The 20,808-nt window shown below is 66.8% G+C and overlaps 5 protein-coding genes across 6 annotated transcripts; 1 reads left to right on the top strand and 4 right to left on the bottom strand.

Moving 5' to 3' along the window:
* Positions 1-253: 253 nt before the first annotated feature.
* On the bottom strand, positions 254-6,534 carry LOC126647871 (SLAM family member 9-like). Of its 2 annotated transcripts, none has more exons than XR_007630677.1 (7): positions 6,118-6,534; positions 2,852-3,193; positions 2,104-2,397; positions 1,894-2,013; positions 1,447-1,527; positions 1,109-1,248; positions 254-1,001 (listed from the first exon to the last, which is right to left on the bottom strand). XR_007630677.1 is itself a non-coding variant. In XM_050330454.1 (7 exons), the coding sequence occupies exons 1-6, from the start codon at positions 6,188-6,190 to the stop codon at positions 1,117-1,119; spliced, it is 1,053 nt and encodes a 350-aa protein (XP_050186411.1). In that variant the 5' UTR covers positions 6,191-6,519; the 3' UTR covers positions 254-1,001; positions 1,109-1,116. The 2 variants fall into 2 exon arrangements, 1 of the variants encoding a protein (XP_050186411.1); XM_050330454.1 differs by having other exon boundaries at positions 1,436-1,527; positions 6,118-6,519.
* Positions 6,535-8,103: 1,569 nt separating this feature from the next.
* FCER1G (Fc epsilon receptor Ig) lies at positions 8,104-9,379 on the bottom strand. Its single transcript, XM_050330314.1, has 5 exons — positions 9,313-9,379; positions 8,734-8,825; positions 8,571-8,606; positions 8,416-8,439; positions 8,104-8,294 (listed from the first exon to the last, which is right to left on the bottom strand). The coding sequence occupies exons 1-5, from the start codon at positions 9,377-9,379 to the stop codon at positions 8,238-8,240; spliced, it is 276 nt and encodes a 91-aa protein (XP_050186271.1). The 3' UTR covers positions 8,104-8,237.
* Positions 9,380-9,621: 242 nt separating this feature from the next.
* Positions 9,622-14,347, bottom strand: NDUFS2 (NADH:ubiquinone oxidoreductase core subunit S2). The gene is made up of 14 exons (XM_050330475.1): positions 14,247-14,347; positions 13,996-14,099; positions 13,443-13,633; positions 13,131-13,251; positions 12,920-13,032; positions 12,225-12,299; positions 11,667-11,744; positions 11,459-11,544; positions 11,252-11,371; positions 11,039-11,168; positions 10,832-10,927; positions 10,353-10,436; positions 9,953-10,010; positions 9,622-9,789 (listed from the first exon to the last, which is right to left on the bottom strand). The coding sequence occupies exons 1-14, from the start codon at positions 14,330-14,332 to the stop codon at positions 9,752-9,754; spliced, it is 1,380 nt and encodes a 459-aa protein (XP_050186432.1). The 5' UTR covers positions 14,333-14,347; the 3' UTR covers positions 9,622-9,751.
* Positions 14,348-14,899: 552 nt separating this feature from the next.
* On the bottom strand, positions 14,900-20,067 carry LOC126647883 (zinc transporter ZIP1-like). The gene is given in 7 exon segments (XM_050330466.1): positions 14,900-16,256; positions 16,798-16,879; positions 16,881-16,916; positions 17,225-17,234; positions 17,405-17,593; positions 18,398-18,492; positions 19,852-20,067. Coding segments are annotated over 5 exon segments (909 nt in total). The 5' UTR covers positions 17,559-17,593; positions 18,398-18,492; positions 19,852-20,067; the 3' UTR covers positions 14,900-15,629.
* LOC126647783 (cyclic AMP-responsive element-binding protein 3-like protein 4) lies at positions 19,059-20,778 on the top strand. The gene is given in 10 exon segments (XM_050330313.1): positions 19,059-19,133; positions 19,229-19,284; positions 19,286-19,409; positions 19,525-19,602; positions 19,765-19,871; positions 19,970-20,038; positions 20,231-20,306; positions 20,385-20,472; positions 20,559-20,624; positions 20,627-20,778. Coding segments are annotated over 10 exon segments (882 nt in total). The 3' UTR covers positions 20,770-20,778.
* Positions 20,779-20,808: the final 30 nt, after the last annotated feature.

Here is a 20,808-nt window from a genome sequence, read left to right as displayed (position 1 = left end):
GGTCCATGTGGCCCTGGGAGCGCACACGCGTGTCCGTGTACACACCCACAACACACCCCGTGTCGCTGTGCCCGCCCCTGCCCGCCCCTCCCTCTCCTGCAGCTCCCCCGCGATCTCACCAACATTTATTTGCTGTTTTTACAGTGGTGGGGTTGGAGGGGGGGTCTGGGCGGGGGTCCCCGTGGCAGTGGGTGCTGGACACGCAGGCGGTGAGACCCCCTTTCCGTGCACGGAACAGCGAGGAGGAGGGGAAGGGAGGGAGGGGGCGTTTCCCGTGGCTCTGCACCGGCGATGGACGGTCCTTCTTCTTCACCCCCGCAGGTCGGGGGACACCGCGCTGTGTCCCCCCCGCTCCGTGTCCCTTTGGCAGTGGTAGGTTGGCAGTTCCCCCCCCCCGTCCCCCACGCGCGGGCATCTCCCCACGGAGGGTCCCTGCGAGACCCCGGGGGGAGCCCGAGGCTGGAGAGGGGGGTGGGGTGAGCGGAGGTCCACGCGCTCCGGGGGGGTTGGGGGGCTCATCGCCGTCCCGCCGTGCCACAAAGTGTCCCCCGCCATGTCCCCCCCCTTGCCCTCCCTGGTGCCCCCAAAAACCCCATCCCCAACCCAGGCCAAGTCCCGCGGCGGCAGCGCGTGGAGGAGGGGGCGAATCCAGGAGGTTTTCCCCATCCTGGAGCATCCCGGAGCACGCGGAGGGGGTGGGGGGGGACACCACGGAGGGACCCCCAGCTCGGCCGCCACCGCCTCGGTCCAGGATCCCGCTCCCCAAACAGTCTCGGAGGGCACCGGGGAAGGAGGTGGGAGATGAACCGGAGGAGGAGGGGAGGGGGATGGTGGTGATGGTGGTCGGGAGGTGGGAAAAGGGTCCGTCCGGCTGAAGTCCCGCGCTGGAGCCTCCCGAGCCCGGAGCCGACGCCGGGGAGGGGCTGGAGGGTTGGGATTTGGCACACGACGCACTTTTACAGCCCTTCCAGGAGATCCCGGCGCTCCGGCCCTGCGGGTACCTGCGGGACACAGGAGCCCCTCTCAGCGCTCCCCGCGCTGCCAGACCCTCCTCCCTGTCCCCCCTGTCCCCCTGTCCCCCTGTCCCCCTGTGCCCCCTGTCCCGCACCTGAGGGTCTATGTCACCTCCTCGGCCGTGTCCCCTGGCGCTGCCTGGCCCTGCTGCTGCTCCTGGCCGGGGGCGGCCGCTGCTGCTGCTCCTTTCTGCGGCGAGCTCTGCTCCTGGTTATTCTCGGGGTGACTCGGGCCCTGCCGCACAATTTGGGGGGGGCTGATGAGGGTCCTGCTGGCCCCCCCCGGGGAAGCCCCCGTGGGATGCTCTGCCACGGCTGTGACCCCGGCGTGGTCGGGACCCCCGGTTTGACTCTGTGGGACCCTCCCCCGCACCCAAATTGTGACTGTGACCCCCCCCACGCAGCCCCTCCGGGGGCCTCACCTGGTCATTACCTTCCGGGGGGCTCCTGCACACGATGTCGGTGTACTGGGGCTCCGAGGGGCTTTCCTCGGCGGGCACCGTGGGGGTGGCGGCTGCAGGGAGCCCGAGAGTTCCAGGAAAACAGACCCTCCCCACTCCCCTGAGCCCCTTTCCCACTCCCCCGAGCCCCTTTCCCGCTCCCCGACCCCTTCTTCACTCCCCCAGCTCCTTCTTCACTCCCCCAGCCCCCTCCTCACTTCTCCAGCCCCTTCCTCGCTCCCCAGCCCCTCCCCACTCCCCAGCCTCTTCCCTTCTTTTCCACTCTCCCTCCCCTCAAGCCCCCTCCCCACTCCCCAGCCCCCTCCTCGCTTCCCCATCCTCTTCCCCCTCTCCCCAAAGCCCTCCCATTCCTTGCTCCCCAGCCCCTCCAGGACCCCTCGGGAAAGTGGGAGGTGGTCGGGGGGGGGGTCTCCTCTTGCCTGGATCCGACGCCTTCTCGCTGTTCATCCTCCAGCACCAGAAGGCCCCCCCCAGGCTCACGGCCAGCAGGATGAGGGTCAGCACGATGTACCCCGACGTCGAGAAGGACGTTTGTCCCCCTGCCAGGGCACAGAGGGGACACCCTGAGCTGTGCCCACCCCTTGACAAGAACCACCCCCTCCCCTCCACGGGGTGAGGGTCTCCCCCACCTCCTCCCTGGCAGATGGTCTGCAGGTCGAACAGGGCGACCTTCTGGTCGGCGGGGTTGCTGACGGTGCAGGCGTAGGTGACGTTGGCGGCCGTGGGGGGCAGGTTGACCCTCAGGGTGGTCCCGTCCGGGGACAGCTGGTGGCGGTCGGGGAGCAGGTCCCAGGTGAGGCTGTCGCGCTTCCAGGTGACGTTGACGGCGCCTTTGCCCGAGCCCTGGCACTGCAGGGTCAGGTTGCACCACTCCACGGTGCTGGCCAGGAGCTGGCTGCGGGTCCGGGGGCTCGGCACCGACTCTGCGCCCGAGGAAGGGCTGGCTCAGCACCTCCCCACGGCAGGATTTGGGCCGCTGAGTGTCTAAACCCCCCCCCTCGGTCGAGTGTTTGTGCTCGGGGCTTTAAACCCCTCCTCGAACCCCAGCGTCGTTCTGTGCCTCAGTTTCCCCACCCGCAGAGGGGTCAATTCTCACCCTCGGGGCTCCTCATCCAACCAACCCCACCGTTGTTCTGCTCCTCCCTTTCCCCCGCACTCTCAGGGGATTTAGAGCTCGCCCTCGGGGCTTTCTATTTATCCCCAAATCCCCCACCAGCGCCTCGGTTTCTCCTCCTGCAAAGGGATTATTTCCCACCCTCGGGGCTCTCTATTTACCCCTCCTTCCCCAGCGCTGCTCCGCGCTCAGCCTCCCCACCCGCAAAGGGACTCAGAGCTCCCACTTTGGGCTTTCTTTCCCTGTGTCCCCTCAGCACCCACCGTAGACGGAGAGGTTGAAGGTTTGATCCTCCACCAGCGCGGGGTGCAGTTTGATCCTGGCCCCGTAGACGCCGCTGTCGCCCCTCTCCAACCTGCGGATCCTCAGCGCCGTCTCGTTGTGCCTCTCCAGGCGGTTCCCGAAGCGGTCCCGGGGGTCGGGCCGCTCGAAGCCGCCGCGGCTGAACTCGGCCACCTGGATCATGGCCCCGGTGCCGGCGGAGAAGCTCCACTCGATCTCCTTCACCGTCTTGTTGGGGGGCAGGGCCGGCGAGAGCAGCACCGACCCCCCCAGGACGCCGTTGACCTGCTGGGGCTGCGCCCGGGCTTGGCCGAAGAGCAGCTCTGGGACAAGGACAGAGTCACCCAGGGGCGTTTGGGGACAGCGAGGGGACGAGGCGGGGGACAAGGCAGGGAGGGACAGGAGGACATTCAGGGAAAGCCTCAAAGCAGCATCTCCTGCCCTGCTCTGTCCGCTGGTGCCTACCCAAGCCGGGACGGGGGGGATGTACCCCCCAAAAAAATAAAAAAAAAGAGAGGGAAAGACGCTGGGCTGGAGGGACCAGAAGCCAAAAACTACGAGAGCTCTACGGGTTCAAGGTGCGGGTGCCCCCTCGGGACGCCGGGTCTGCAAGGATCAGGTGCGGGTGCCCCCCAAGGGGGTGCCAAGCTCGGGGAGCGGAGGCTCAAAAAGATAACGGAGGATCTGCGAGGTTCAGATGCGGGGGCAGCCCCCACATATCCGAAGCCCGAGGCTCTCACCAGAACAACGCTCCAAGAGAGTCTGGGAGGAATTCCCAGCCAACACCTCCAAAACCTCACTGTCCGCCTCGGCCCAGAGCCCTGCGGGAGATCGACAAGGGTTAAGGGGGCGGGCTGGGGGCAGCTGGGGGGTCCCTGTGGGCTGAGGGTGCTGGGCCAGCAGGGATGGAGCCCCCTGGGAGCCCGTGGGACGGGTGATTCCCACGGGGATGGAGCCTTTTCCTTCCTTATCCAGACCCTGAGCCTCCACCACGGAGAGGGGTTTGGGATTTTAGTTGCAGCATCTCTGCAAAAATCCCACTGCCAAGAGCTGCTCGACGGTTCCAGGCAGGGATGGAGCCCCTGCCGACCTGTGGGGTGCGTGATTCCCGCAGGGATGGAGCCTTTCCCTCCTGCCTTCTCCCAGCCCGAGGAGCAGATTCTGAGCCTCCACCGCGGGTGGTTTGTGTGGTTTTTTTTTGGCAGCATCCAGAGGTCCCTGATCCAAGAATTCTGCTGCCAAGAGCCGCTCAGCATCACCTCCCTCACTCCTGGCACCTCCAGGGAGGGACCGAGTCCCTTCCAACCTGTGGGATCGGGGCCATTCCCACAGGGATGGAGCTTCTCCCTTCTCCCAGCGGGCTGGGCCCGAGGGGCACGTTCTGAGCATCCATCACGGGTGTTTTTGGGGTGGTTTTTTTTTTTTTTTTTTTTTTGCCTTTTGCAGCATCCTGAGCTCCCTGCAAAAATCCCGATGCCAGGAGCCGCTCGGCACCACCTCCCTCGCTCCTGGCAGCTCCCGCCTACTTCCAAGCTGTCTCCTGCGCTGGCCCCGGCCCCCGCATCCCCCCACGCCCCTCTGCCTCGGAGAACACCCCCCCTTTTCTCTCTCTCCCTCTCCCCTTCCCACGCAGAACGGGGGAGGCGGGATGGGACGAGCGGCATCAGCTCCGTCCTGGCTGGGACGGGGCGTGAATTCCCGGGATCGTCCCCCCTGCTCCGCTCCCCTCCCAAAAGGAGGCAGAAACAGCCGAGCCCGTCCCTTAAAAGCAGATTAAACGCGGCCAGCGCAGCGTGCGCTCGATGTAAACCCCTCCGGCAGCCCCCCAGGACGAGCCGCCTCTGGGCTCCGCTCTCCGAGCCGCTGGAAGCTTTTATTGCTCTCATCCCGCTCATCCCGGGCTCGATTCCCGCTCCTCCAGCCCGGGCTCCAACCCGAATGAGTTCCCAAAACACTTCTCAGTGGGGAAAACGCAAAGTTTTTGGGGCCCCGTGAAGCCGCAGCAGAGCCCGAGCAGCAAAACAGAGCTTGGGGTGGGATGTTGTGTGTGTCTGGGGGGATGAGGATGCTCCAAAATCCCCTCGCTCTCCTCACGGAGGAGCTCAGAGAGATTCTCCCTTCCCGATTTCCTCGCTGCCAAGGATGGAGCCGCTCGTGTGTCCGTCGGTCCGTCCATCCATCAGCCGGCCGGACACCCCCCCACCCCAGAGCATCCTCCTCCTCCTCCTCCTCCTCCTGGGAGGTTTCCCTTCCATGCCCGCCCCGGGGGGGTCCCCGCCGGTCTCCCCCGCGCTGTCGGAGGGGCGGCCGGAGGAAACGAGGGCCGGGAAAAAGCCTTGGCCTCCGCCAAGCGCCTCCCCGGCGTCCTCCCGGCTCATCCTGTTTACCCCAGATTTTTTGGAACACGAGGCTCCGCAGCCCCGGCTCCGCTGCAGGATCCGCGGGGGGGTTGGAGGCGGGGAGGGAAGGAGGATAAATATGTTGATGCTCGCTGCGTTTGGCAGCTGGATTAGCCCGACTCGAGCGTTCATCAGACCCCAAAAAAACAGCTCTCCGGGGGGGAAGAGGGGGGGGCCGATTTTAACCTCGGGTTTATTCACCCCGACCCCGAGGTTTCGCTTCTCCCTCGCCCTCCCCGCTCCCCACGTTCTGGTGCAAAATGATTTTGGTCCCGAAAAGCAGCCGGAGAAGTGCAAAAAGCGCGGAAAAACGGGCTTTTCCCCACCGAGCTGGGGCAGATATTTGGCATCACCTTGTGACGCTGCCCGGTGCTTTGGGCGCCGGCCCATCCCTCTCGTGAGGCCAATTAACCGCCGGGAAAATCCCCCCCCCCCCCAAATTAATCTGCCTGTACTATCAGATGCTTTTCCGTAGGAATCGGGAGGTATTTACAGGAATTATCAAGCGCGGGGATTAGCACGCCGGGAATTAAAGGGGATTCCTCGCTCCCGCTTTACGTAAGGAGCCGCTTCCCGGGCGGATCCGGAGCGGCCCCAGGGGCTCGGGGCTCTGAGGGCGGGGGAGCGACAGAAACTGGGACGGACCCCGAAGGTGTGGGGTGTCGTTCCCAAACCTCTCCTTGAGGCTGGAATCGGCCTTGCAGACCCCAACCCGCGGGGCGGACGGGGTGGGAAGGGGCGGGATGGGGGCTCCCCCAGCCCCGAGCCCACCTCCCCCTCTTTTCCACGCGCGTCCCGCGGGCCTGGGGGGGGCTCGAGGAGTGATGGGGGGGGGTCCGCGCACTCACCTGGCCCGAGCCCCAGCAGCGCCAGGAGCAGCGAGGGCAGCCGGGCTTTGCCGCGGGGCAATTCCCCCTCCATTTCTGCTGCTCCGGAGAGCGCGGCTCGGGCGGAGTGGGGGGGAAGACTCAGCGGAGGGAGAGGCGGGGAGGAGCGAGGCCGCCTCCCGCCGCAGCCCGTGGGACGCGGAGCATCGCGGGGCGCTCGGCCGGAGCGTTAATCAGCTCTCCGCCGGTTAATCGGTGGTGCTGGCGGCGGCGGGGAACGGGGAGCGGAGGGGCGGCGGGAGCGGCGGCGAGGATGCCGAGCAGTATGGCGGGGGCTGCCGGTGACCCCCGACCCTGCGGCACCGGGCGGGGAGCAGTGCCCGGATTAACGGGAGCGGAGCCCCCGCCGAGCCCGCCCGGCCCTCTGCGAGCCGCGCTCCGGAGCCCCTTCCCGGAGGGAGCGTCCCGGGCTGCTCCCAAAACACCTCATCCCCCCCTCCAAAAATAAAACAAAACCAACCCAAAACCTGAGGGGGGATGGCCCTGAGATCGGGGCTGAACCGGCCTCGGGAAGAGGAGCCCCCCTCCCGAGGGTCTGGGAGCGATTGCGGGGGTTGTGGAGCTGCCAGGGCATCTCCACGGGCTCCCTCTGATCCTCCACGCACCTTTCCCCGACCCCCCCCAAAGCAGAAAAGCCCCGAGCCCTCCCGGTGTATTTTTTATTTAATTCCCAGTGGAAAACAGGGAAAGGGGTGGGGAGGAGAGCGGGGAAAGGGGGGGAAAACAAGCTCTGCAGCAGCAGGGCTGGTGTGTCCGCAGCAAGAGGGAGATGTGGGGATGGTGGGAATCGTTAAATCCATCATTTCCCCCCGGACAACTTCCCGTAGGATCCCCGAAAGGCTGGAGAAGGAAGGGGATGAAGTTGCTGGAAGGGGATGCGGTTTTTGGTGAGGGGCAGCCAGGGAAAAGCACCCAAAGAGGGGAGTTGGTTGGAGGTGGGTCCAGATGTCTCTCAGCTGGATTTTTGGGAGGCTCCAGAGCATCCCTGAAGCCTCCCTGGCCAAGGACCACGCCGAGGGCCCACCCGGAGCTGTGGGACAGCCCTGGGGGCGTCCAGGGGACACCAGAACCCCCCTGGGGACCCCTCATTCCAAAGGCTCTCCCCCCAGAGCCAAACCCAGGGCTCGTGTCCCTCTGCGGCCCCTTCAGCTCCTTCAGGAAGGCCCCCAAAGAACGTTCCCAATTCCCTCCTCCAAACGGCAGCAGGGAGGATCAAAAACAGCGTTTTATTATTTATTAACACCCTCCTCCCGCTAATTCCGTCTCTCCGGGAGCTCGCTGGCGGCCGTGGCGCTGTTTGGCCTTTGGGAAGCGCCGTTTTTCCCTTAGAGTGGGACCCAAAAACCCCTCGGATTCCCTGGAGCGTCTGAGGGCCGGGCGCGCTCACGGGGCTATTTATAATCTCGGGATCGCGCGGAGTGTCGCGAGGTTTGAGGGAGCCCCCTCCGCGCGTGGGAAGGGGCGGGGCCTCTCCCCATGACGTCACGCTCCCCGTCGCGGGTGGGGGGGGCACCGGCGACACGGGGGGGTCCCCGGGGGGGTCTCGTGGGTGACAAAGGACCCCCAAGCCCCTCTGTTCCCTCCCTGTGGCCCAACCAGCGCCGTGGCCAAGGGGAGCAGCCCTGGGGACACAGGGGGGCACCGGGGGGTCCCGGGTGGGGGTTGGGGGCACCGGGGGTGCTTCTGATGCCTGGGGGCCCCCAAACTGCCCCTGAGACCCCCGAGGAGAAGATCATTCTTTCCTGGGGAAAGGGCTGGACCCTCCCCCACACCCCTTCCCAACTCCTTCCCTGCCCTTGGGTCCAAAACGCAGCTTTTGGTTAAAGTGGGAGAAATGGTGTTTATTGTCATCCAATTGAGGGGGCGGGGGAGAAGGTGAGGGCAGCCCCTAAAATCTTCACACACACACACACACACCACAACCCTCCAGATTTGCAGGGTTGCGATTTGGGGCCAAATCAGCCATTTTTGGGGTAAAAGGGTGGGGAAAAGCGCCAGTTTTCCATCGGGGGAGGGGTGAAGGGGCTCAGGGGTCCCGGGTGTTGGGGACAGAGGGGAGAGGCTGAGGAGAGGGGAGGGAATCACGAGCGTTTCATCTGCAGGGTCTCGTAGGTCTCCTGGTTCCCAGAGCTGAGACCCTGTGGGGTTTGGGGGGGTTATGGACGTGGTTTTTTGGGGGTTTCTCTCTCCCCCAAGGAGCCGGAGACCCCCTGGATGTCCCCTCTCCCCCAGGACAGACAGAACCCCCTTCCCACTCACGGCATAAATGGCCTCTTCCTTTTTCTGCAAAGAGAAAGTAAAAAGCCTTGGGAAGTGGAGGGGAGGGAGGGGAGGCCCAGCAGGACCACCCCCAAAACCCCCCTCCCAGCCCCTCCACCCTCCCCTGCCCCCATTTACCCCAAACCTCCCTTTACCTGTTCAATTGCTCGCCGTGCTCGCCGGGCCTGGAACTGGGAGGGGAGGGATCAAAAGTGAGGAAAATAAGGAAAAAAGGAATAAAGGGAAAAGCCCCCCCACGCCAGGGGGGACCCCCAGGAATGAGGGGGGGTCCCCCAGCAATGGGGGTCCCAGGCTCACCCTGAGGCGGCAGTAGAGGCCGGTGAGGACGAGGCTGTAGAGGAAGAGGACGGCGTCCAACACGTAGCAGATTTGGGGCTCCACCAGACCCCCTGGGGGGATTTTGGGGGGGGGTCCCTGGGTCAGCAGGGAGGTGACACCCCCCTCTCTGGCCCCAAAAGTTTGGGAGGCCCCAGGGGGTGAGGGCAGAGGGGTCTAGGGGGTTGGCACCGATGTCCCCCATGGGTGGCACCGGGGGGGGAGGTGGCACCCAGAGGGTGGCTCTGAGAGCCCCTGAGCCCCTCGGGACCCCCTGAGGGGACCTGCTGAGACCAGCCCTGAGCCAAACCCTGGGCCACCCCAAAAATCTCAGCCATGTGCCCAGCTCCCCCCATCCCCCTCCCCAGGACCCCCATTCCTCAGCCCCCCTTCCCATCTCCCTGGGTGCCCCCCCATCCACGAGACCCCACCCCCAGGGACCCCAATTCCCAGGAGACCCCTCCCCATGTCCTTAATTCCATCCCTTGAGCCCCCCATCCCCTGCAACCCCTCCCTCCTCCCCTGGGCCCCCAAAACCCCAACCTGCCCCCCAGGTCCCACCTGCAGCCAGGGTGGGCCCCCAGCAGGGTGAGGATGCCCAGGAGCCATCAGGAGCCCCCCTGCCCATGGCCCCCAACCCCGGGTGTCCCCCCAGGCCAGGCCGGTCAGAAGTGACCGCAGCAGCTCCTCCCTCCCTCCCTCCCTCCCCTCCTCCCACTTCCTCCCTCCCCCCTCCTGCTGTCCCCAAGTGTCACCCAAGGCCACCACCCCTCCAGCCACTCCCCACACTGAGGGGGGGGAGGGACTGGAAAGCCCCCCCAGGGAAGGGGAAGCTGCACCCCCGTGGGACAGAGGGAGGGACAAGGACACTCAGGACCCACTTTAGCCTTTATTTGACCCAGAAATAAAGTGGGGGGCGCAGGAGGGGACCCCCCAAAGCAAGGCAGAGGGAGGGGACCCCCCCAAAAGCAGAGCAGCACACAGGGGGTGTCCCCCCACCTCATCGATCCACCTCCCCAAACACGATGTCCTGGGTGCCTGGGGGGGGGGAAGGGCAGAGTCAGGACACCCCAAAATGGGGGAGGAGCTCCCCCAAAATGGGAAGAAGATGCCAAAAAGGGAAAAGGAGCCCCTCCCTCAAAAAACATGGAAGGGGCTCCCAAAGTGGGAAGAGCCCCCCCAAAAAAGGGGAAGGACGTACCGATGATGGCCACCACGTCTGCCAGCATGTGGCCCTGGGACATCCTGTCCAGCCCCGCCTGGCACGGGGGGGAACCCACCAGTTAACACACAGAGCCTCCCAGAGACCCCCAGTTAACCCACAGACCCCCCCAGTTAACCCACAGACCCCCCCCAGAGACCCCCCAGTTAACCCATAGACCTTCCCAGAGACCTCCCAGTTAACCCACAGACCCCCCCAGGGACCCCAACAATTCAGGGACCCCCAATCGAACCACAGATTCCCTTCAGGAACCTCCAATTAAACCTTTTATCCCCTTTGTCCTGTCCCCCCAGCTGTCCCCTGTCCCCCCAGTGTCCCCTGTGCCCCCAGCTGTCCCCTGTCCCCCCAGGTGTCCCCCCAGGTGTCCCCTGTCCCTCACCAGGTGAGCGAATCCGGGGGCCTTGATCTTGCAGCGATAGGGGCGGCTGCTGCCGTCGGACACCAGGTACACCCCAAACTCCCCCTGGGGACACGGGCACAGGGTTGGGGACAGGGGCACACACACAGGGACAGGGCTGGGGACATGGGCACACACACAGGGACATGGGCACACACACAGGGACAGGGCTGGGGACAGGGGCACACACACAGGGACAGGGCTGGGGACAGGGGCACACACACAGGGACAGGGCTGGGGACAGGGGCACACACACAGGGACAGGGCTGGGGACAGGGGCACACACACAGGGACAGGGCTGGGGATGAGGGCACACACACAGGGACGTGGGCACACACACAGGGACAGGGCTGGGGACAGGGCACACACACAGGGACGTGGGCACACACACAGGGACAGGGCTGGGGGCGCAGATGGGGACAGGGACACCCCTGCCCCCATCACACGGCCACAAGTGTCACCTTGGGGGCCTCGATGGCCGTGTAGGTGGCCCCGGGGGGCACTTGGTAGCCCTCGGTGTAGAGCTTGAAGTGGTGGATCAGGGACTCCATGGAGGTCTGGGGAGAGAGAGGGGAGGATCCTACAGCAGGTGTCCCCTGCCCTGGGTGCCACCTGCCCCCGGTGTCCCCCAAATGTCCCCTGCTCACCCTGCAGTGACCCCTTTTTACCTTCATCTCCGCCCGTTTGGGGGGCGAGATTTTGGCGTCATCCACCTTGATCTCGCCGGGGGGCATCTTGTTGAGGCACTGCAGGATGATCCGCAGCGACTGCCGCATCTCCTCCACCCGGCACAGGTACCTGGGCACCCCAAAAAGAAAAGAGACTGGGTTAGGGGGGATGGCTGTGCCCCAGAGCCCCCCAGGGACACCCTGTCCCCTCACCTGTCGTAGCAGTCCCCTCGGGAGCCGATGGGGACGTCGAACTCCACCTGGTCGTAGACGTCGTAGGGCTGCGTCTTCCGCAGGTCCCAGTGGATGCCGGAGCCCCGCAGCATCACCCCGCTGGGAACCCCCCAGAAACACACCTGAGGGCTCTGCCGTGCCCCTGCCCACTCTGCCTGGGCACGGGGAGGGGCAGGGGGGGCTCACCTGAAGCCGTAGTTCAGGGCCTCCTCGGCCGTGATCACCCCGATGTCCACGGTGCGGTTCTTCCAGATGCGGTTGTTGGTGAGCATCTGGTGGGGGGGGGGACACACCTGGCACACCTGGCACCTGTGCAGGGCACCTGGCACGTGGCCCTGGCAACCCCCTCACCCGTCCCCCACCCCTTCCCCAGATTGCCAAACTGCCCCCTCACCTCCTCCACCTCGTCGATCCGGATGGAGAAGTTCTTGACGAACTCGTAGATGTCGTCCATGAGCCCCAGGGGCAGGTCCTGGAACGGGGTGGGGGGGGACAGGTGGGGTTGGAGGGGACAGGTGGGAGCTCAGGTGGTATTGGGGGGGACAGGTGACAGCTCAGGTGGGGTTTGGGGGGACAGGTGGCAGCTCAGGTGGGGTTGAGGGGACAGGTGGCAGCTCAGGTGGGGTTTGGGGGGACAGGTGGGAGCTCAGGTGGGGTTTGGGGGGGACAGGTGGCAGCTCAGGTGGGGTTGAGGGGACAGGTGGCAGCTCAGGTGGGGTTTGGGGGGGACAGGTGGGAGCTCAGGTGGGGTTTGGGGGGACAGGTGGGAGCTCAGGTGGCACCAGGGAATGTGGGCAGGGGGAGGACCAATGGAGGTCCCGGGTGTGGAGGGCTCAGGGAATGGGGGGCTGTCCCTGGGGGGGTTCCAGGAAGAACAGGAGGTCCCAGGGGAATGGGGGTGACCCCTGGGAGGGGGGTCCCAGGGATGGGGGTCCCAGAGGAGCCCCCTTACCTGGTGCACCCCCCCGGGGCGGATGTAGGCCGCGTGCATCCGCGCCCCCGACACGCGCTCGTAGAACTCGAACATCTGCGAGGGCACAGGAGACCCCCGGTCTGCTCAGGCCCCCCTGGCACTCTGGGGGGTGACTGGGGGGCACTGGGGGACACTGGGGAGCACTGAGGGAGTGCTGAGAGCACTGGGGGACACTGGGAGTGCTGGGGGAGCACTGGGAGTGCTGGGGGAGCACTGGGAACGATGGGGGAGCACTGGGAACGATGGGGGACACCAGGAGTGCTGGGGGGCCACTGGGAGAGCCTGAAGGTCACTGGGAGACGTTGAGGGTCATTGGGAGCACTGGGAGAGCCTGAGGGTCACTGGGAGCACCGGGAGAGCCTGAGGATCACTGGGAGAGCCTGAGGGTCACTGGGAACACTGGGAGAGCCTGAGGGTCACTGGGAGAATCTGAGAATCACTGGGAGAATCTGAGAATCACTGGGAGAATCTGAGAATCACTGGGAGCACTGGGAGAGTCTGAGAATCACTGGGAGCACTGGGAGAATCTGAGGATCACTGGGAGCACTGGGCAGCACTGGGAGAGCCCGGGAGGATCACCAGGAACACGGGGTGGGTCACTGGGAACTCTGGGGAGCACCGGGGACTGTGGGAGGGGTGGGACAGCACCGTGGGCCCCCCCACAAAGCCCAGACCTTCTCCCTCTCCTCAAACATCCAGAAGAAGGGGGTCATGGCCCCGATGTCCAGCGCGTGCGTCGTCACCGCCATGATGTGGTTGAGCAGCCGCGTGATCTCCGCGAACAGGACTGGGGTGGGGGGGGGGAGAGGAAAAAAGGGGGTGATTCCCTAATCCTGGGGGGGTCTACAGAAATGTAGGAATGCTGAGACGCTCCCCCACACCAACCTCGGATCCACTGGGCCCGCAGAGGGGGGCGGATGTTGAGCAGCTTCTCCACGGCCAGGGAATAGGCCTGCTCGTTGCACATCATGGACACGTAGTCCAGGCGGTCGAAGTAAGGCAGGGCCTGTGGGAAAAGGGAAGGGAAACGCTGGGAAGGAGCACTGGGAGGGGAAGGCAGGGCTGGGAGCAAGCCCGGCTTGGGAATGGGAATTGGGAATGGAGGTGGAAGATCTGGGAAGAACAGAACCCCTGAGATGGGATGGGGGCTGGAGGGACCACCCAGGGGGTTGTTGAGGGTGGAGAAGGGGGTCCCACCTGCAGGTAGGTTTTGTACTCGATGAGTTTCTCGGTGCCCCGGTGCAGCAGCCCCACGTGGGGGTCGCAGCGTTTCACCGTCTCCCCGCTCAGCTCCAGCACCAGGCGCAGGACCCCGTGAGCCGCCGGGTGCTGCGGCCCGAAGTTGATGGTCAGGCTGGAGACCTTCTTGTGAGCCACGGGGTCCTTGTCTGGGGGCAGCAGGGCACACAGTGGCGAGAGGGAGTCAGGGAACAGGGAAAACACCAGGATAAACCCCCTCACACACACTTTCCTCTCAGACAGGGCTCAGTGGCACAGAACGATCCCCCCCCAGGGCACCTGACACCCCCCTAAAACCTTGACCTTCCTCCTCAGGGCACCCCCCTCCAACGCCTCAGTTCACCTGAGTTCACCTGACAACCTCTCCAAGGCCTTGAATTCCTTCCTCGGGGCCCCCCAAATGCCTCAGGACACCCTTAGTGCCCTGACCTCCTTCCCCAACACCATCCCTCCCCCCCAAAGGCCTGGGGACCCCCTCACGTCCCCCCACGCCCCCCGGCTCTCCCCTCACCGTTCCAGGGCGGCGGGACCCACTTCTCGGTCTCCTTGCTGGGGTACATGACGGCGCCGGCGAACTGCTGCGCCCACTCCACGTCGGGCTGCCATTGCCGCGACCTGGCGTGGGGGACAAGGACCGTGACGGGGGGGAGAAGGGTCGTCAAGGGGTGTGTGTGTGGGGGGACACCCATGGATCACCCACACACACACCCCGATCCCCCTCGCAGACCCCCCATCCCTCCCCGGTGCCCCCCCGGCTCTCACCGGGCAGGGGCCGGGCCCAGGCGGGGTCCCAGCGCCCTCAGCCCGGCGGGGCCGCGGAGCCGCCACAGCGCCCGCAGCGCCGCCATGGTGCCCTTGGCGCTGCGCAGGCGCGGGGCGGGGCGGTGAGGGCGGGGCCCGCCATGTTGGGTGAGGGCAGGGCGGGACCCGCCATGTTGGGTGAGGGCAGGGACAGGGTGGGGGTCGTGAGGGACCCTCGGCCGGATCAGCCGGGTTGGGAAAAAGGCCCCGTGGGATCATCGAGTCCCACCCGTGACACAACATCGCCCTGTCAACCAGAGCGCCGTGCCCAGTGTCTTCTTTAAAAGACCCGGAATGGGGTCTCGGGAAGGGGGGAAAAGGGGGATGGGGAGGAGCAGGAATTTGGGGAGGGGGGAAGAGGCACTAAGATGGGGGGGGCACGGCAAGGGGGGTTCATCAGGGGGGTACATCGGGGTCCCCACCTCCCCCCACACGGCTGGGAACAGAGCTGACACCCCCAAAATCAGGGGGAACTGGAGTCCCCCCAGCCCATATATCCCTGACACCCCCAAAATCAGGGGCACTGGACCCCCCCCCAGCTCATATATCCCTGGGGAGGGGGGCACTCTGACACCCCCAAATCGCACCCCCCCATCCCCAGGCAGAGGCAGCACTTTCGTGTTCAATCCTTTATTTGCTTCATCCAAAAATCCCCCCCTTGCAAATCCGGGGGGGTGTTGGGGGAGGCCTGGGGACCCCCCCCACTGTAAGGGCACTTGTGGTTTTGGGGGGGGGGGACACTCTCAAACCCCTCCCCGAGGTCCTGAGGGGGGGGCACAGCACCGACCCCTTGTGCAGAGGGGGAAAGGCACTTTGGCACTTGGGAAAACAGGGAAAAGAGGTGGGAATGAATTCCCAGGGGGGTCCTCCAAGGCAAAAGAAGGGGGAGTTTTCCAGCCCGGTGGGGCCCTCCCTTGGTGTGGGGTCTTCCCCCCCCAGACGAAGAGGATGGCGCAGAGGGGGGAAAACGAGGCACTTTGGCACTTTGGGAAAGGCGGTGGGAATGAATTCCCGGGGGGGATCTCCCAAGGAGAGGGGATTGGAATGAAGTCCTGGGGGGGGTCCCCAAACAAGGAGGGGATTCCCACTCTGAGGGAGTCCCCAAGGCGAGGGGGGTGGGTTTCCCATCCCGGGGGTTGGATTTCCCATCCCAAGGGTTGGGTTTCCCATCCCAAGGGTTGGATTTCCCATCCCAAGGGTTGGATTTCCCATCCTGGGGTTTGGGTTTCCCATCCTGGGGGTTGGGTTTCCCATCCTGGGGTTTGGGTTTCCCATCCTGGGGGTTGGGTTTCCCATCCCAGGGGTTGGGTTTCCCATCCCAGGGGGGGTCTCTCCCGGGAGGAGTCACCCCCTGATGAAGAGGATGGCGCTGACCAGCGCGAAGCCCGCCAGGACGACGATGACCTTGGGCACGCGGTGCCCGGGCTGGCCCAGCTCGTGGGGCAGCACCTCGAGCGTGGTGACGTAGAGGAAGGTGCCCCCCGCCAGGCCCTGCAGCACGGCCCGGCACAGGCTCTGCCGCGGCCCCGCGCCCGCCGCCAGCGCCGCGCCCGCCCCGACGCCCAGCGGGCACACGAGGGCCAGCAGCGCCAGGCACGCGGCCACGGCGGGCGGGCGCAGCCGCAGGCGCAGCAGCTCCAGCGCCAGCCCGAAGGCCACGGCGCCCTTGTGCAGCAGCAGCGCCAGCAGCACCCGCAGCGCGGCCGCGCCGCCCCGGCGCAGCCCCAGCGCCAGCCCCTCCAGCGCCCCATGCAGCGCCAGCGCCAGCACCAGCGCGGCCGCGCGGACCCCTCCCGGGGCTGGCACCGGCGCTGGCGCTGCCGGGCTCTGGATGGAACCGTCGGGCAGCAGCGCCCGCGACTCCTCGGGCGGCGGCTCCGCCAGCTCCCGCTGCGCCAGCGTCACCTGCTCCAGCACCAGCACCAGGAAGAAGCCCATGGCCAGGATGAACTCGGGCAGCGGGAACTGCAGCTGCGGGGGCGGGAAGGGGAAGTTGTTGGATGGGGGGGGATGTTCCTGTGAGTCACGAGGTTGGGGGGGTCAGGCTGTGCCCACCCCGCCTGCTCTGCTGGCACCGCTGTGGCACTGCCGGCTCCCTGGCCCTGCCGCCACTCTCCTGACCCATCCCCACCATCCTGTCCCCATTGTCCCCTTCCTCGCTGTCCCCCTCCCACCATCCCATCCCCACTGTCCCATCCCCACCATCCTGTCCCCATTGTCCCCTTCCTTGCTGTCCCCTCTCATCATCCCCTCCCCACTGTCCCATCCCCACCATCCTGTCCCCATTGCCCCCTTTCCTGCTTTCCCCTCCCACCATCCCACCCCCACCATCCCCTCACTCTTGTCCCCTCCTGCCATCCCCACCGTGGTGTTCCCGCTGTCCCCCTCCCCACCCTCCCACTCCCGCTGTGTCCCCACCCTTCCCTGTCCCACCTCCAACCCTCCTGTCCCCGCTGTCCCCTCCCAGCACCCTCCCGGGCTCAGGGACACGGGGTCACCCTGGGGGTCTCACCGTGACACGAAGCCCCTCGAGGGCAGCGGAGATGCTGCCCAGGTAGTCAGGCAGGAGGTCGAGCAGGAACGTGCCCAGGAAAACCCCCGGCAAAGCAGCTCACGAGGCTCAGGACGGGGCTGCATGGGGTCTGGGGGAAGATGGGGGCTTAGGGGGCTGAGAATGGGTCTGGGGGTGGATTAGGGGTTAGGGGACTGAGACTGGGTCTGAGGGAGTGGATTGGGGGTTAGGGGGACTGAGACTGGGTCTGGGGGTGGATTAGGGGGTTAGGGGGACTGAGACTGGGTCTGGGGGAGGTTGGGGGTCTGAGAATGGGTCTGGGGGGCACTGGGGGATTAGGGAGGCTGAGACCCTCCCCAGCCCTGCACCCTGACAGGACATTTGGGGACATGGGGACATTGGGACAGCCTGTCCCAGACCCCCGCACACCCTCGGACCTCCCCAGGACCCCACAACCAGCCTTCCCAGGGACCCCCTGGGACCCCTGGATTCCATGAGCCCCCAGGGATCTCCCTGACCCCCAGGATCCCCCCACCCCCAGATCCCTGAGACCCTCCCAGACTCCCTGGGACCCCCCCGGTCCCCCCCAGCCCCCCCAGCCCGGTACCGGGGGGCTGTCGGAAGCAGCAGAGGGGGGCGAGGCCGCAGGCGAGGGGCAGCAGCAGCAGCGGCACCAGCGAGCCCAGTTTGACCCCCAGTCCGGGCGGGGGCTCCAACTGGGCCTCCTCGGGGCTCCAGGCGAGCACGGCCCCCGCGTCCATCCCGATCCCGGGGAAACTCCGAGCGGGAACCGCGGCTGGGAACGGGAATGGGAATGGGAATGGGAATGGGCCGGTCAGAGCGGCTGGAGCCGCCCCCCGACCCCGGTGACTCACCCGGGACAGACCCCCCCGGAGGGGCCTCCGGGAATGGAACCGCGGAGGGAGGGACCGGGAATGGGATTAGGGATCAGCGACCGGGACCGGGAACAGGGAGTGGGATCGGGAACAGGGAGCGGGACCGGGAACAGGGAACGGGATCGGGAACAGGGAACAGGGACGGGGACCGGGAATGGGAACAGGGACCGACATCGGGTTTTTCCGGGAACGGAAGTGGCTTTTCCGAGACAGGGATGGGGAACCAGGGACCGGGACCGGGATCAAGGACCGGGATCGGGAACCGAGGACCAGGGACCGGGATCAAGAGGCGGGATCGGGATCAAAGACCGGGAGTGGAATCGCGACTGGGAACCGATTGTCCGGGACCGCGATGGGGAATTGGGCACCGGGATGGAGTTTAAGGACCGGGAGCGGGGACCGGGACCGCGATTGAGATCCCGGCTGGGATCGGGAACAGGTTTTCCGAAACCGGGATCAAGGACTGGGACTGGGACCAGAATCAAGGACCGGGACCGGGATCGGGACCAAGGAACGGCACCGGGATCAAGACAGGGAATGAGGAACTGGGGACCAGGATCGGGGACCGGGACCGGGAACTGGGATTCAGGGGCGGGATCGGGAACTGGGAACCGGGATCGGGGACGGGTTTCTCGGGACGGGGAACACGGACGGGCCCCCCCTGACCCCCCAGCCCCCCCTCTTTGTCCCCGTCCCCCACTCACGTCCCGTCACATCCCCCCGAGCCGCGGGCGCTCAGGGGGGCGGGCCCGGCGCTGCGGGATCAGCCAATGGCGGTGCGGTACTCCTCGTGACGTCACTGAGTGACGGGCCGAGCAGCCAATGGGGAGTGAGCAATGCGGGCGCGGTCCCGCGACCACCGGGAGCGCGCACGTGGCCGGTCCGGCACGGGACGGGGGGGATGCCCCGTGTCCCCCCCTCAGTGTCCCCTCCCCAGTGTCCTCCCCTGTATGCCCCCCGACCCCGTTACCGGGGGGTGTGGCTGGGGGGGGGGGCACCGGTCCCGGTCCGGAGCCGCCCCAATCCCGACCCCCTTCCCGGCTCCCCCGTTGGACCCTCCGGGAGGCGGCACCGGGACAGCCCCGAGCCCCCCCAGTACCCTCCTGGTGCCCCCCGGTGCCTCCCTATGCCCCGGCGGGGGCGGGATGTTCCCGGCCCTTCCCGGTGGGGGCGGGACTTGGCGGGATTCCCCGGGATCCCGGAGATCCTGGTCCCAGCCCCGGGACGGGGCGGACGCGGTGGCACCGCCTGGGACCGCGGTGTGGCCCGGGGGACCCCGCGGAGGGGGCACGGGGGGCCCGTCCCGGTGGCGTCGGGGCTCGGAGCAGAGCGAGGGTCCCGCGGGGGGGTCCCCAGGGGTACCCGATGGAGCCCCCGGAGCTGTTCCCGGACCTCCTCTCACTCCCGGGATTCCAGACCGTGATAATCGCCGGGGAGGACGTGAGTGGGGTGGGAGGGGACGCGGGGCGGGCGGGACCCTCCGGGGTCCCCAGGAATGTCCCGGGGTCCCCACCGCGTATCCCCCCGCCCCGCAGGGCAGCGGAGCCGAGGAGCTGCTGGGGCTGACGGTGAACCCCGACCTGGCCTGCGGCACCGCCCCGGAGCCCCCGGCCCGCGGACCCCCCGGTGCTGCTGGAGGTGGTTTGTGACCTCAGCCCCCCACTGTGCCCCCCGCTGCCCCCTCTGCCCGGGCCTGTCCATGTCCCCCTGCCCGCGGTGAGTCCCTGCGACCCCCGGCCCCCCAGTTCATCCCCAGAGCCCCCCAGTCTGTCCCTGGACACCCCCAGTTCATCCCAGTCCATCTGTGTGTGTCCCTCCCACTGTCCCACAGCTCCGGCTCACCGAGGAGGAGAAGCGGCTGCTGGAGCAGGAGGGGGTGACCCTGCCCGGGGAGCTGCCCCTCACACAGGTGAGGGGACAGGGGGGACACGGGGGTCAGGGGTGACCCAGCCCCTCACACAGGTGAGGGGACACGGGGGGGACATGGGGGGTCAGGGGTGACCCAGCCCCTCACACAGGTGTGTTGGGGGGGACACGGGGGAGGGACAGGGGTGACCAATCCCCTCCCCAGGCCCAGGAGCGGCTCCTGAAGAAGGTGAGGAGGAAGATCCGGAACAAACAGTCGGCTCAGGACAGCAGGAGGAGGAGGAAGGAGTACCTGGATGGGCTGGAGAGCAGGTGGGGCCGGGGCCGCTATCCCGGCATTCCCGTTATCCTGGCATTCCCTGGTGCAGTCAGGTGTGTCCCCCTCACTGTCCCTGTCCCTGTCCCTGCAGAGCAGCCGCCTGCTCGGCCCTGAACCAGGAGCTGCGGGAAAAGGTCCGGGAGCTGGAGAAAAGCAATGGGTGAGGGACGGGGAGGGGGAGGCACGGGGGGCTCCTGGGGATGGGAATGGAGCCGGGATGGGGACACTGGGATGGGGACACTGGAGAGGGCACTGGGATGGGGACACTGGGAGGGGACACTGGGAGGGGACACTGGGATGGGGACACTGGGAGGGTCTCCAAGAGAGGCAGGAGCCGATCCCGTTCCCGCAGGTCCCTCCTGCAGCAGCTCCGGGCGCTGATCAAGGAAACGTCCACCAAGGCCGCCCAGACCGGCCCCTGTGTCCTGGTACGGCCCCCCTGGACCCCCCTGGGACCCTCCAACATCCCCCCCTCCCTGGGACTCAAAATCCCATCCCTCTCCCAGATCCTGTTCCTGTCCCTGGGCCTGATCCTGCTCCCGAGCTCCAGCCCCTTCCAGCGGGAGCAGCGGGACAACCTCGGCCCCACCGCAGGTACCGGAGCTGGGGGATGGGTTTGGGGGGTGGGCACAGCCCCCCCCTCCCAGTGCTGCCCATCCTGCTCCTCCCTGTGCCCACAGTGATGTCCAGGAACATCCTGACCCGGCCGGAGCCGGGAGCGGCCGGAGAGCCCCCCATCCCGGGGTGGGGGTGGGGGCACGGCCGGCACCAGGAGCGGAGGATGGAGCCAGGGGGGCGTCTGGGGAGGGGTTTGGCCCCCCCAGCAGGGATCCAGGCACCAATTCCTCCAGGCAGGACGTGGGGACAGGGGGACACGGGGACGAGATGTGACCCGGAGACCCCCCCCCGGAATAAACCCACCAGGATCGG

The sequence above is a fragment of the Myiozetetes cayanensis genome, unplaced genomic scaffold (genome assembly GCF_022539395.1).
Source record: "Myiozetetes cayanensis isolate MyiCay16 unplaced genomic scaffold, myiCay2020 scf41, whole genome shotgun sequence".
Classification (NCBI taxonomy): domain Eukaryota; kingdom Metazoa; phylum Chordata; class Aves; order Passeriformes; family Tyrannidae; genus Myiozetetes; species Myiozetetes cayanensis.
Note: the sequence above shows the minus strand (reverse complement) of the source record. Positions and strands in the feature narration are given on the sequence as shown.